Source organism: Acinonyx jubatus, chromosome B2 (genome assembly GCF_027475565.1).
Source record: "Acinonyx jubatus isolate Ajub_Pintada_27869175 chromosome B2, VMU_Ajub_asm_v1.0, whole genome shotgun sequence".
Taxonomy (NCBI): domain Eukaryota; kingdom Metazoa; phylum Chordata; class Mammalia; order Carnivora; family Felidae; genus Acinonyx; species Acinonyx jubatus.
In genome coordinates, this window is record NC_069385.1 from 105,132,534 (window position 1) to 105,148,689 (window position 16,156).

At 41.1% G+C, this 16,156-nt stretch overlaps 1 protein-coding gene across 1 annotated transcript in view; it reads right to left on the minus strand.

The window, feature by feature from the left end:
- Nucleotides 1–2,474, minus strand: part of CD2AP (CD2 associated protein) — a 136,854-nt gene extending 134,380 nt beyond the window's left edge. Inside the window, exon 1 of the mRNA XM_027057604.2 lies at nt 2,335–2,474. Within this exon, the coding sequence (XP_026913405.2) occupies nt 2,335–2,338 (4 nt within the window). The 5' untranslated portion in view covers nt 2,339–2,474. The remainder of the gene's footprint in view (nt 1–2,334) is intronic.
- Nucleotides 2,475–16,156: the final 13,682 nt, after the last annotated feature.

Consider the following 16,156-nt stretch of genomic DNA (forward strand, 5'->3'; position numbering starts at 1 on the left):
AGTTGCTCAGTTACAACAGCTACAAGGTGGAAGAGCCAGGATTTGACCTTAAGCTGTCCCAGAAGAGAGCCATGCTCTTTAATTCTCTCGCTATACTACCTAAATAGTACAGATGGTAGGAACCGTCACTTAATGTGTATCCAATTTATTTCAAAACAATGAAATCAGAGATTTTTCATTTTGTGACACATCAGATAAAATAATAGATAAAAATACATAAAATATTTTAAGCTACCATCTTAAACCATAAGGAATAAAGACTGCTGATAACAAAACCAAACAAATGAGGTTTATATTATAAAGGAAACTCCTTTTAAATGATTTGGATAACTTTAATATGAATTTTTACATGACTGATAAATTTAAAGTACACGTTCATATGGAAATGTCTGACAAATACCTTTTAAAAATTAACTACAAATGCCCCCAAGTAATCAACCTGCAAAACACATTCTGAGTAGTCGAAAGCACACAAATACCACACTTTACCTAGATAATGCAGCAACTTGCCTAACCAGAACACAGCAGAGAAGTCACTAAGAAAAAGCCTCTGGATAATTAGTAACTCCAAAGCCAAAGTTCTGACATTAATTTTCCTGAAGAGAACATCTCACACACTAAGGGTAGACTTATTTTTCCTTTATGCAGAATTACATATTTGAATATGATTCCCACTTTTGTAGAAAAGTTAGAGAACTGAGGGTGAAGAGGGCACAGTAACAAGCACATCCAATAGCAAAGCAGAAAAATATGTATTTAAATAACTTCAAAATGCAAAGGAATCTGATCAAAAGTCCTGTATACAATCCAGCAGATCCTCAAGGCATCACAGTAACTGATGGTCACAAATGATGACCCTTGGTCATCAAGAGGTTTAATTACACTCTGCACCCTATTTAAGACAAAAAAGAATTACCTATTTTAGTATAAATGTCATCCAAATCGGTTTCAGTGGTTTTATAATTTGACGCTTAAAGGAATAAACCCTCAAAAACTCAGTTACACTCAACTAATTAATTGGAAATAATCTCATTTGTAAGTTCCAAACAGCAAAGGTTTTACTCTTTGGAGGTTTAAGAGCACTTTCTGTACAAAAGTTACCTGAAAGAACATAAAAGGAGAAAGTCTAGCAAAATACAGAAGAGCTAAGCGAGGACCTGTAAACACTATGCTTAAAGCATTCCGACAAAACAATGTGTGGGCAGAAGGTGCCACATCAGCAGTAGTCTGTATTTGTCCTGCTTCTAAATCATTTGTTAGTTGCATGAATTATTAATTTCGGTTAACAGTGTGTTGATATGAAGAGTACCAACTCTCAACTACAAAAAAAGGATAGAATCCTCCTGATTTATTCTATAAATCCAAAATTGGGATTATTCTTATAGAACATGCTTATGCTTTTTGGTGGCACAAATGTATGCTTTATAATGGCACACACTTATAACAGTACAGACACTTCTTTTAAATTGCTTTTAATTTTTAAAGGATTGAGAGAGTGCCTACCCCACACCGATATTTGTTATCAAAAGAATTGCTACACTACTTAACAAAACTCCCTTTCAAACTAGGCTGCAACACAGTCTGCTTTTGCTAGCTCCTAACAAAACTTTAAAGCACACAGTAAATAACATATAAGGCCGTGTACTTTTCTCTCCTCTCGCAAGGAAGTCTAACTCCAAACAGGAAACAGCTTCTCAAAGGGTTCAACACTGAAACCTCATCAAACCCTAACCCAGTCCTCAGGATGAGATTTAATATTTAAGTGCCAATACACTTGCCTACGTGAAAACAAAGTAAATAAGTCAAGTTTCCCTGTCCTTGAGGCATCCCTTGCAAGTTTCAGCGGAGGGAAAAATTACCTCTCGTAACAACAACAAACGGAAAACCTAGTAAAAGGTCGATCTATACAAAGCCTCGCTGAAGATAAAGAAGCTAAAAGTGCTACTTTGTCAAGTTTTTCCATCACCCTCCCCCATCCAACCAGAATGGGGGAGGGAAAGAGAAGGCTGGGGCAGGGAGGGAAGTGTCCGAGGTTAGCCGGACAGTGGGCGAGGAGAGGGGACCCGGTGCCCCCGCCCCCAACCCCTCACCTTTCCCCAAAGCAGGATGAAGCGGGGAGGGGAGCGCAGGAGAAAGCACCCATGAGCCCTCCGACCAATTCCTCCGCGAGAAGAGCAAGGTGGAAGGCAGGGCGAGGAGGGGCGACGGGGAGGGTGTGGGGCGGCCGCGAAGGGGCTGACCCCGTCTCCTCCCCGCGGACACGGAGAAGGGGAACCGCCTGCCCGAGTTGGGGAGGTGCAGTCGGGCGGCGGGAAGCGCCCTCGAGTCTCTTACCCATGCTGGGGGCTCCCGCGGGGAGAAGCCCGGCGCCCGCTGCTCCTCCTCCTGCCGATCGCGCGGCCGCACTTGCGGCGGGAGGCGGGCCCCGCGCTGCGCTCCTTCCCTCCTGAGCTCAGGCGGGGCGAAGTGGCGCCTCCATCCGCCCGCGGCGTTCCCCGGACAGTCCCGTCGGCGCGGCCCGCGAGCAGGAGACGGCGGCGGCGGCGGCTCCTCGCGCCGGGCCTCCGCCAAAGCCGCCGCGGCGGGAGGGCCCTCCCCCGCCCGCCCAGACGGCGGCTTTCCCAGCCCGGTTCGCTCCCGCAGCAGAGGTGGGACCAGCCGGTTCGTCCTGGCCGCTGCCTCCAACCCGGAGCCCGCCTCCCGCGGTTCCCCTCAGCAACCGCTGTTCTAGAACGCGACACCGAAGACCGAGGTTGAGACCCGACTGAGGCCGGGAAGGTGCCGGGAGCTGCACCCGGGAGGAAGGAAATCTCGCGAGAGCCCCCTCGTTCTCCCTGCCCCGCCCCCTCCGCGGCCGGGCTCACCACCCGGCACCCCAGCTGGTGCCAGGTGCGGTGACGTCAGGGCCGGGGAGTCGCGAGCCGCCCGCGTCCAGGTGCAGTGGGCTGAAGAGGAAGGAATCCGGAAGAGCTGTGGCTACTCCTCCGCCTTGAAGTTCGGCACAGCTGGGACGGCCGTTTTGTATGGTTTGTCGCCCCAGATGGATACGAAGTTTTTGCCCATAGGCAGAGGGAGCCTGTGTTGCCCCACTTTCCGCGGGAGCGATGCGGTCGGTGTTGCTCGGTGCAGAGTAGCAGGCTCTGGGGGACTTACCCAGAAAAGAGTCGTCGATAGACAGAAACTGAGGCAGAGAGACAGAGACCTCTTGCTTTCAACCTTCAGAGGCCCAGTTGCTACTGGGACCCCCGTAGTTTACCTCGCAAAGTTCCTAACGAATCACAAGCGCTTGTTCTTCGGGAAACCAAACCAAAACAAAACCCTAGGCACACACAGAAAAGCATGTTTTACAGAAATAAGTGATTGGTTCATTTAGCCTCTGTCTGCTGACTACAACGTCGAAATCCCTGTACCTGATCAGGGGGAGAAATAGTCATGATTTGAAATACTGCCCGGCATTTTTTCTAGCCTCCGTATGAGGAAGGACATAGGATTGCTGTAATTAAACATAAGCATTTCTTAGAAGAGTTGGAAACAAGTATAATTCAGCCAACAAGTATAATTTCCCACTGTTCAAGTAGACCCAATTCCAGACAGATGTGAGAGAGCAACATTTGTTAAATGCCAACTACTGTGCCTAGTGCTTTTTAAAGAAATATCATTTAATTCTTAAAACTATCAATTGTAAGAATTACGATTCTCGACACAAAAACTCCCTTGCCCTTTGGAATCAAGCAGACTTGGGGTTCTGAAACTTAGCACAGTTCTTTACTTTTTTGTGGGACCTTGGGTAAATTAACTAAACCTGGCTGAATTTCAGTTCCTTGAATCTGTTGAAAGAAATCTGTATCCTGCAAAGCACAGTGTCTGTCACTTAGTAGCAACCTTCTAAATATTTATTCCCTCTATCTCATACAGACCTGCTTTTGCCTTCAATTTTTTTTTTTTTTGGCTTCCCAAAATGTTGCATATGATACCTTTGTAATAAGAATTCGGAGTCACAATCAGAGGCTGAAAAGGAGAAAAGAAAAAAAATGTTAATATGCATACCTAAATGAGATGTACATGTTCAGCCTAATTGATATACCATATAATATTAGTACAGTTTGGTGATTCAACATATATACATTATTAAGTGAACACCAGGATAAATTAAGCTACTATCTCTCACCATACAAAGTTATTACAATATTAACTGTATTCTCTATGTTGTACATTGCATCCCCGTGTATTTTTTTTAAGTTTATTTATTTATTTTGAGAAAGAGTGCACGTGTGCATGCGCAAGCCAGGAAGAGGCAGAGAGAGCAAGAGTGAGAGTGAGAGAGAGAGAGAGAGAGAGGGAGAATCCCAACTGGGCTCTCACTGAAACCCATGAACTTTGAGATCATGACCTGAGCTGAAATCAAGAGTTGGACGCTTACCCGACTGAGCCACCCAAGTGCCCCTTATTTATTTTTTAACTGGAAGTTTGTACCTTTTATTCCCCCTCCTCTACTTCACCCACCCTCCTAGCTCTTTCCTTCTGGCAACCACCACATTGTTCTCTGCTTTGTTTTGTTTTGTTTTAGATTCCACATGTAAGTGAAATCATACAGTATTTGTCTTTCTCTGACTTATTTCACTTAGCATAATACCCTCTACGTCCATTCATTTTGTCACAGATGGTAAGATTTCATTCTTTTTATGGCTGAGTAATATCCCATTGTACATATATATACATATATATGTATATACATATATTATACACACACACACACATCTTCTTTATTCATTCATGTGTTAACAGATGTTGTACAGATTGTATCTGTATCTTGACTTTTGTAAATAATGCTACAATGTACATAGAGACAAAATATCTTTCGAATTAGTATTTTTGTTTTCTTCAGATAAATACCCAGAAGTGGAATTGCTGGATCACATAGTAGTTCTGTTTTTAAATTTTTTGTCAGGAACCTCCATACTGTTCTCCATAGTGGCTATACCACTTTGCATTCCACTAATAGTGCACAAAGTGTCCTTTTTCTCCACATCCTCCTTAACACAAGTTACTTCCTTTCCTTCCTTCTTTTTTCTTTTTGATACTAGCCATTAAGACAGGTATAAGGTGAAATCTCATTGTGGTTTTTATTTACCTCTCCCTAATGGTCACTGATGTTGCATATCTCATCATGTACCTGTTGGCCATCTGTATTTGGTGTTTTTTGGAGAAATGTCTAAGTCCTCTGCCCATTTCTTACTTGATTATGTTGGGTTTTTTGGTTATTATTGAGTTGTGTCTGTTCTTTGATACATTTTGAATATTAACCCATTATCAATTACATCATTTGTAAATATCTTCTCCCATACAACAGGTTGAGTTTTCACCATGTTGATGGTTTTCTTTGCTGTGCAATTTTTTTTTTTTTAGTTTTGCACAGTCTCATTTGTTTGCTTTTGTTGCCCTGGCCAGAAGAGATAAATCCTAAACAGATAATTGCTAAGACTGGTGTCCAAGAGCTTGCTGCATGGGTGTTCTAGGAGTTGTATGTCCTCCAGCCTTAACATTTAGGTCTTTAATCCATTTGAATTTATTTTTGTATGTGGCATAAGAAAGTAGTCCAGGTTCAGGGGCACCTGGGTGGCTCAGTGGGTTAAGCGTCCGACTTTGGCTCAGGTCATGATCTCATGGTTCATGAGTTCAAGCCCTGCATCGGGCTCTACTCTGACAGCTCAGAGCCTGGAGCCTGCTTCGGATTCTGTGTCTCCCTCTCTATCTGCCCCTTCCCCACTTGTGCTCTGTCTCTCTCTCTCTCTGTCTCTCTCAAAAATAAATCAACATTAAAAAAAAAAGAAAAAAAAAGAAAAAAGAAAGTAGTCCAGGTTCATTCTTTTTGTGTATTTGTCCATTTTTCCCAACACCATTTATTATTGAAAAAACTATCTTTTCCCCAGTAGTATATTCTTCCCTCCTTAGTCAAAGATTAATTGACTGTATACACATGGTTTATTCCTGGACCCTCTGTTCTCTGTTCTATTGATCTAAAGGTCTGTTTTTGTGTGGATAACATACTGTTTTGATTACTAGAGATTTATAGTATAGTTAGAAATCTGGAAGTGTCATAATGCCAGCTTTGTTCTTTTTTCTCGAGACTGCTTTGCTTATTTTAGGACCTTTGTGTTTCCATATAAGTTTTAAGATTGTTTGCTGCCAACTTTTGCATCTGTGTTCATCAGACATATGGGCCTGTAGTTTTCTCATTTGCAGTTTTTGTTTGTTTTTGGTGTCAGGATAATGCTGGACACATAGAATGAGTTTGAAAGTCTTCATTCTTCTTTATTTTTTGGAATACTTTGAGAAGGATAGGTATTAACGCTTTATTAATGTTTGGTAAAATTCACCCGTTAAGCTATCTGGTCCTAGACTTTTTTTTGTTGGGAGTTTCCTTTTTTTTTTTTTACTGATTCAGTTTTGTTAGTAGTTATCAGTCTGTTCAGATTTTCTACTTCTTTTTAATTCAGTCTTGGGAGGTTGTGTGTTTCTAGGAATTTATCTATATCTCCTAGGTTGTTTCATTTGTTGACATGTAATTTTTGTGGAAGTCTCTTATGATCCTGTATTTCTGTGGTATCTGTTGTACTTCTCCTCTTTCATTTCCAATTTTCTTTATTTAGGCATTCTTTTTTCTTTTTTTTTCTTTTTTTTTTTTAATTTTTAATGTTGATTTATTTTTGAGAGAGAGAGAGAGAAGAGAAACAGAATGCGAGCCAGGGAAGGGCAGAGAGAGGGAGACACAGAATCCCTCTGTGGGATTCTAAAGCAGGCTCTAGGCTCTGAGCTGTCAGCACCGAGCCCGACATGGGGCTCAAACTCACAGACCATGAGATCATGACCTGAGCTGAAGCTGGACACTTAACTGACTGAGCCACCCAGGTGCCCTAGCCCTCTCTTTTTTCTTGATGAGTCTAACTAAAGGTATATTAATTTTATCTATTTTTGTTAAAGAACCAGCTCTTATTTTCATTGATTTCTTTATGTATTTTTTAATCTCTATTTCATTTACTTCTGCTCTAGCCTTTATTATTTCCTTCCTACTACTGACTAGGGTTTTGTTCCTTTTTTCTAGTTTCTTTAGGTATAAAGTTGTTCATTTGGGAATTTTCTTGTTTGTTGAGCTAGGCCTTTGTCACTATGAACTTCCCTCTCAGAGCTGCTTTTGTTATGTCCCATAGATTTTAGCTGTTGTGGTTCCATTTTCATTTGTCTCAAGGTATCTTTTTATTCCCTTTTTGATTTCTTCCTTGACCCATTCATTATTTTGTAGAAGGTCGTTTAGCCTCCAAGAGTTTGTGTTTTTTCCATGTTCTTCTTCTAATTGATTTCTACTTTCATTCTACTATGGTTAGAAAAGATGCTCAATCCATTTTAAATCTTCTTAAATGTATTAAGATTTGTTCTGTGGCCTAACATGTGATCTATCCCAGAGAATGTTCTGTGTGCACTTGAAAAGAATGTGTATTCTGCTGGTTTTGGATGGAATGCTCTGTATGTATCTAGTAAGTCCATCTGGTCTAATGTGTCATCTAAGGCAATGTTTCTATATTGATTTTCTTTCTTTTTTTTTTAGTTTTTTTAATGTTTCTGTATTTTTTGAGAGACATAAACAGAGACAGAAACAGAGAGACAGAGCATGACTGGCGCAAGGGCAGAGAGAGGAAGACACAGAATCCGAAGCAGGCTCCAGGCTCTGAACCGTCAGTATAGAACCCAATGTGGAGTTTGAACTCACTAGCCATGAGATCATGATCTGAGCTGAAGTCAGACACTTAACCGACTGAGCCACCAGGTGCCCCTATATTGATTTTCTGTCTGGATGGTCTATCCATTGATGTAAGTGGGTGTTAAAACCCCCTACTGTTAATGTATTGCCATCATTTTCTCCCTTTATGTCTGTTAATGTTTGCTTTATGTATTTAGGTCCCCTTTGTTATGTGCATAGATATTTACAAGAGTTATATGCTCTTGTTGGATAATCTCTTTATCATTATTAATCATTATTATATGTAATCATATAATCATTATTTATGCCCTTCTTTGTCTCTTGTCACAGTCTTTGTTTGATATAGGAATTGCTACCACACCTTTCTTTTCATTTCCATTTGCATGAAATATTTTTTTCCATTCCTTTGCTATCAGTCTTTGTATGACTTTAAATCTGAAGTGAGTCTCTTGGCCAACTGAGCCAGTGTCCCAAAGGTGTTTCTTGTGTGAGCTACGTGCACCCTCCTATTGTGGCTGGATCACGATTGGTGAGGACTTGCTGTTGTATGAGGCTTTGCCCTGCTGTGACAGTATGCTAGCCCCTGGTAGGGCTGCTACACACATGCTATTAAGTGCGGCTGGCCCTGAGCCTGTCTGGCTAAGATACCTGGCTGCAGCTGCTACAGGCACACTGTTGTGTGAGTTTGGTCCCCTGCACGCCTGCCCAACTTTACACCCCTGGGCCTGCTGGAGGGCAGGGCCGGCCTCCACTGTGGCTGGCTACAAGGTCCAGTTGTGACTGTTGAAGGCACGCTAGTGTGCAAGCCTGGGCCCCCCGGTATGGGGGCACTTGGAGGGACCACTGATGCTGGCCAGGACCTCCCACAAGGTGTGGTGGGGCAAGAGGAGCTGCTTGAGAGCTGCTAGGGAGGGTGGCGTGCCACTTGGGAGGAGTGCTGAGCTGGGTTGGACAGGTCGGGTAAGGTGAGTCTGTAGGAAAACGCTGGTGCTAGCACAAGAGGTGGACAGTGTCAGAAATGGCACTCACCAGTGCTGAGCCAGCTGGGTGGAAGGGAAGTGACAAGAAAATGGTGCCCACCAATCCTTCCGTCTCTGAAGAATGTTCTAACAGATCCCTGCCTCTCCAGCACATGCCTTAAAATTAGTCAATGGCTCTCCTTCACATGATACCCAGGGGCTTTTCAAACTGTCGCCATTGCACTGGAACTCAGAGTGAGTGAGATTGTATGTGGGCTCTTTAAGAACAAAGTCTCAGTTTCCTGCCGCCCTCTGACTCTGCAGACCTAAGCCCTGCTGGTTTGCAAAGCCATTCGGGGTGCTTGTCTCCCCAGTGCAGGTTCTCTGAGCTGAGGAGCCCAATGTGGGATTTGGACCCCTTGTTCCTCAAGGCCTCCATGGTTATGATATCCCTCCACTTGTGGGTCACTGCTGTGGGTCACAGGCTGTGGGTCCTGACTGGACTGCGTCTCCACCTCTTCTGCCCATCTCAGTGTGGTTTTTGCTTTATATCCTCACTTGTGTAAGGTCTGTTCTGTTAGCCTTCAGTTAGTTCATCCTCAGAGATTGCTGTCCTATACGTATTTGTCAGTTTTGGTGTGTCTATGGGAGGAGGTAAGCTCAGGACCTTCCTACTCCACTGTCTTGATCCCCTCCTTCAACAAATATTTGTGGAGTATTATGTTCCTTGTCCCCTACCAAGCAAACAAACAAACAAAAGCTGATGTACAGCCCTTATCCTTAAAGATTTTGCATGCTAACTAGGAAGTAAGACATGGACACGTAGTTTTTTGAAAGTATGAGGTAGTGAAGGTGAAAATGCCTGAGAATTGAAAGGAAAATAAATTACCATAGGCAAGGCCAACTTCTGGAAGCCAGTACAAATGGAACTAAATCTTGGAGGAAGGCAGTAATTTCAGCCTGGAGGAGTCATAGAAGTAAGGGATGCTGGTGGATATGCAAACAGACTATTCCTGAGTTTAGAGAAACCTGTGTGTCTCCAGCTGCCCATAAGAAATTAAATGATTTAAAAATTTGAAAGAATGAGCCTATTGAGAGGCAAAAGAGGATTCATGAAAGGAGACAAAGGAAAATACGAAACAAAGGAAGAGAACTAAATCCCTAGGTCTCTAGGATCCCAGACATTTCAAGAAGAAAGACCAATGTGTAGAACTAAAGAGAGGTTAAAGAAAACAAAGAGAAGGAGGAAAGAAGACCACTGGATTTGACAATAAGGATACCTTTGAAGGTATAATTTCAGAATATATATAACAGAAAAGTTAGAAGTCAGTTAAATGCTTCAGTGTCTAAATGATTGATAAGGAGACCACAAGTAGATACGGTGACCTGATTTTCTTAACTAGAAGTCAGGTCACGTGATCTGACATCAAGATAAACACATTTACAGTCAATTCTATCATAGAAATTTCAGGATCTGTTTTATTTCCATAATAAACCAGGTACTTTACAATTTTGAAAATCGGAATAAGAAAATCACTTTGCATATTCAGAGGTATGCACTTTGCATACCTCCCATTGAGGTAATGTTGGGGTACTGGATCCTAAAAGAAGTTAGAAGGATCAGGGAACAGTAGCCGTAAGAAAGGTTGAGAACATTGAAGTAAATCACAATCCCAGAGTTATTGCCATCTTCCAAAGGTAAAGCCAGAGAAAGTCCCAAAAGAAGAATGAAATCTACAAATTAATTTTTTAAATTTACAAAATGGTACATAAAACTATGTTCTAAACGTTTAAGTATTAAGCAAATGTTTGCTATTAATTACTCCATGGCGGTCTTTCCATCTTGTGAGTCTGACTTCCCCAATGAGACTTCAAAGTATGGCACTACATTTTGTACATTTTCATATAGCCAGCACTCTACTCAGTTCAAAGCCTTGCTTTCCTCAGCAATCATTCTTAATGGGATGGTAGAAAATATGGTGAAAAGATAATCTCATACTACCCTGTATTCAGATCTGACCTCAAATACCTTTCACCGAAAAACAAACATCTTTTTGCATTTGTTTTCTTTATTGTTACCTTATAATAAATTAGGTTTTCTCTATCCATCTGTCTTCACCCTTCTTTGTATTCCCAGACAAATGGACTAATACCACTCCAACCATCACTTTCTCTTTTTCTGCTCCCTACTGAAGGTATTGATCTGGCATCAAAGAAAATATTATAATCCCTGTGAAAATGACATAACTCCAGATCAACCAAATTCACTAAACCGCAATCATTTTTACCTATTTTTTTTTAGGAATTTATCAGAAGATATATATATTGAAAAAAATCACCTACCATCTTTCCTTCTGGTAAAAACTGTTCTAAGCAGGAAAATTATTCTGAAGGAACTTAAATTAAATATCAACTCGATTGTGTTATTTTTAAAAACATTCATTTAGCTCAAAACTTACAGGCAACTAATTTTGTTTGTTTCTTTTTTCTAGTTCCACAGTACTTACTAGATTTCCTGGCCAGTTTTCTTATTGTTCTCTTATTTTGACTTAGCTAGTTTACTGTATACTTACGCACAAATTGCATCAATGTATAATCTGAATTTTTAAAATTATTCTTTAGAAAACAATTGCAGGAAATAATAATCTCAAACACAATGCCTATATTATGAGGTCATTGAAGCTGGAAAATCTCCCTGCTCAAACTGGTGACCCATCAGCTTGCAACAAAATCCTGCTACTTTGCTAGCAATTTCGGGGATGTGCTCACACATATGATCACTCTAAACACTTTTCATTATTGCACACTAAGAAGAAATTCAATTTAATACATGATGAGCCCATCCAAATGACTCAACACTTTGCCAACTGAAATTACCTTTTTAATAATGTTATTCACGCTTTATTCAGACAGTAGTGTCATCACAGAGCTGGTGTATAATAGGTGAGCCATAGAACCTCATAGGCTCTCAAACACAGTCTCTTTCAAGAAGCATTATTTTTCAAAAATGTTAAAGCTCGTCTCTTCTGAGGGGCCAGATGTTTTAGGTAGTCCCAATGACAAATATATTTGCTTTTTTCAAATATCAGGTAATTCAGTTATACACACAATATTACATCAAGAATTTCAAGTCATGAGTACTCGTTCATTCAACTCAACAAACGTTTGCTGATCACCCAAGATAGATCAGCACCTGCTCTGTCATAAATATAGAGATAGAAAACATAGTCCCTGCCCTCAAAGAGGAATTTTGGAGGAGCCCCAAGGGGTACATTGAAATTGGCTGGTGAGAAGGACAAGCAAGAGGATTCAGACAGCCAGGACAACAGGCAGATGTAGAACTGAAACCCTGGGATGCCTTTATCAGTCACATTCACAGTCATGCATAAAAATGGACCCATCCCAAAAAATTAGATATAAATTTTGATTCAATAAGCATTGATTAAGCACCCACTACCCTCAATCAATTGTGTGTTGTTGTTTTTTTTTTTTCTAACATAAAAAACGTCTAAGTTCATATACAAGGCACTGTGTTCTGGGCACTGTGAGAGATGCAACACAGCAAACACAAACTCTGCCATTAAGAAATCTGATTTCCAGCTAAAGTCTAAGATAAGCTTAACTGTTTTGAACATATGCTTATTTAAGTAAAATCCACCTGATGGCAGAAAATCTGCACAAAAAAATGGCACAGACCAGTGAATGGAGCACATTCTCACATTAGTAATATATTTGCAATATTCTTACTTATATCACTTTGCAAATTTTAAGCAGTAAATACAAATGAACTGTTGCCCAATAAGCAGAAGGTGACATTCGTACACATCACAAGTTACTCTACCACAAGGTAGCCTATCTGAAAACAAAAATATTAGTCATCTGTGTTTTCTTCCCTTGTGAATTTGTATAAATGACAGAAAAGTTGTTTGTTTGTTTAGTAGTAACCCAAGGGCACTCTCATCAGAGGGTTCTGTCTGTATTTATTATCCCTTGGGCATTACCACTCCTGCATCTGGCCTACTGTGACACTAAAAGACACTCAACAAATTGTTACATTTCTGTGTTTCTGCTTACCCAGTGAGGAATTGTTTCTGAAACAAGAAGTGGATTTCTTTTTAATTTTTTTTTAACGTTTCTTTATTCTGGGAGAGAGAGAGAGAGAGAAAGTGCGTGCATGAGCAGGGGAGGGACAGAGAGAGAGAGTGAGAGAGAGACAATCCCAAGCAGGCTCCGTGCTGTCAGCACAGAGCCTGATGTGGGGCTTGATCTCACAAACCATGAGATCATGACCTAAGCCGAAATCAAGAGTCGGACACTCAACCAACTGAGCCACCCAGGCTCCAAAAGAAGTGGAAATTTTATTTCAAATCCCTTATAACTTCCTTAATTGTCCAGATGACAATGCAGGGCATGTCCCCTCTGACATTGGAAGTCTTAAACCACCCGTTCTGATATTATTTTGATGCCCAGAATTAAAATGCCTGCCAAAGCAAAAGAAGCTCATTAACCAAGACGTTCTTCTTGGCATGTTCCTGAAAGCTCACATTCTGTTCTTTTTTTTTTTTAATTTTTTTTAACGTTAATTTATTTTTGACAGAGACAGAGCATGAGCGGGGAGGGGCAGAGAGAGAGGGAGACACAGAATCGGAAGCAGGCTCCAGGCTCTGAGCTGCCAGCACAGAGCCTGATACAGAGCTTGAACTCATGGACCACGAGATCATGACCTGAGCCGAAGTTGGACGCTCCACCGACTGAGCCACCCAGGCGCCCCACTCACATTCTGTTCTGCTGGTTTCTGGGCCAGGTCTCGCCACTCCCCCACCACACTACATTCTATACATGGCTCAAAGCAGCTCTTCTCAATCTCCTTGTCCACCCGCCCACATCTCCTCACCCAGCATTGCCCTTCCTCGCATCTACTTAAGTATCTGAGGGCAAGTTCGAGTGAAACATAGTACAATACTTAGGCTTGTACTAATACCTCCAGTTTACAACCAGGGAACCTAGTCATTCTAAATGAGCTGCACACACACTGTCTACCTACTTTACAGAAGAGATTTGTCTTCAACGTGGACCCTGTCCCCTTTTATTCTCTTGACGGTCACGTCTCTGATTTGGACCCTCCATAATTTTATATTTGGCCTATCTTTTCCCCACCTTTAGTTTCCTAGACACTGTCTTCCTCCTTTTTCCATTCTTCCTTTCCCACCCTTTTCCTCTATCTTATACCATATCTCTTCTAACTCTTTAACACTGTTCAGATTGTCAGTCCAGTCTGCCTGGTCTAGTAAACCCTACATATGTAGCCTCCTTGACCTCCTAACCCTCCTTCACCATTAAATATCTTCACAGAATAATCTTGTACCTTATCGAGACTATTTTAACAGTTTTTTACACATTAATAGCACATAATCTGAACGTGTTCCTTAAAATACATCAGTGAAGTAGGTAATATTTCTTGTTTCACAATGTTAGCAACAATAGCAACATTAATAAGAGCTAACACCATCTGACCATTTTAAGTCTTGGGCAATGACCTACACACTTCATATATCTCATCTGATGTGATCTTCATTGCAAGGCTATAAGTCATAGTATCATCATCCCCATTTTAAAGAGCAGGAAACTAAGGCCAGTAATTACCTTGTCTAAGTTCACATAAGTATTAAGTGGCAGAGCCTGTGCTTGAACACAGTGCTAACGCCATAGCTAATGTTCTAACTTATCTCAAGGCCATTTGTTCCTTGAGCTATGATTTCTTCTTTTGTTTAAGAGCAGGAGCAAAGATGGGGCAGCTGGCTTGCTCAGTCAGTAGAGCATCTAACTCTTGATCCCAGGGTCATGAGTTCAAGCCCTATGTTGGGCAGGGAGCCTACTTTAAATAAATAAATAAAATAATGTTTAAAAAGGAGAAGGGAAGAGAGAAAGAGGTAGGAGGAGTATATAAAGGAACCTTTCTTCAAAGATCTGTTGTATAGATCAACCAGGAAAGGCACAGAGTACACACTTGATGTCAATTTCTTTCCCCGCCTTTAAGCATTCATTGAAGACCTACTCTGTGCGAAGTACTGAACAAGGTGCTTGTATAGATGGGCATAGAGAAGTGATGAAAGAGTCATGGTTCCTACCATCGTGGAACTTATGGTGTAAGGAAGGAAGCTGCATTTCCCAAGTACACGATACAAATCATCTGTATTACTTCTCATGTGCCACCTGCTACATGACTCGTTTCTTAAAAGTGTACTCCCCTTCTTCATAAACATTCTCCTTATACTCCTCCTAGGATGTTTGGTGTGCTTTCTTTTGTAATATAGCTAATATCATGCAACTTTCATTTCATGTTACCATGGTGATGTCCTTGACGACTGGAACTATGTCCTCCCTATGTTCTGCAGTCTTGCCAGCCATTAACACACAGGAGGTACTCGATAATTATGTCCTAAATTTAACAATAGAAAGACACTGTGAAATTATGTCTCTGTGTCTTTGAAATTTCAAATCAAGGAATTACTACTTTGGTGATTAGATCAGATTTTCCTTCTTATGAATGCTGTCTTATAAATGAGTTATTCACCACTCTGCAACAAACTCTTCCTGGAGATGATTAGCCAAGATGTGATTACTTAAGATATCTGCTTAACTCAGTGGTCCCTTATCTCTTTTTAGTGAAGACAGCCCGATAAACAATGAAGAAATAGTTTTAAGTTAATTTTTACATACCTGAATTTCTTAGAAATGTTATCTCAAAAAACCTGAAGAAGTACATCCTCTTCATTACAAGGTTGTAATTTTTTCTAGTAATTACGGAGTGGGAGAGGGTAGGGAAATAAATGCTGACAGTGGGAGAGAAATGCTGGAAGAGTCTTATCTATTCCATAGTCCACCCCAAAGCAGCCACTCCTAAAGGTGAAGTCTGGGTTTCATCAGCCCCTGTGGAGACACGTAGTTGTGCTTGTACGCATGCGCACACGCTCTCTTTCCATCAGAGGTTCACCACTGTGTTCTTCAAACCTTACCTCTCACCCCTGAAGAGTGTACAAAGCATGAAGAAAACCGGTCTGTTAACAACACTACAAGGTTGTGGGCAAAAAAAGTCATGACCTGCTGACTTGGAAGTTAGTCATTCACTACCTGAGTGCGGTTTTACCTCAAATGAGATTAGAAACAAGAACCCAGAATTTGGAGACAGGCTCAATGTTTCAGAATCCGATTAAACAAATAAAACATTTAGAAAGCAGAAAGATGTGATCACCACGCAACAGGGTTTTGTTAAAAGACGAAACCCAGGGACAGGATATTATGCCAATAGACAACAGCCTTGTAGGAATTCCTTTTTTTTTTTTTTTTTAAATGTTTATTTTCGAAAGAGAGAAAGACAAAGCTTGAGCAGAAGGGCAGAGGGAGAGGGAGACACAGAATCCCAAGCAGGCTCCAGGCTCTG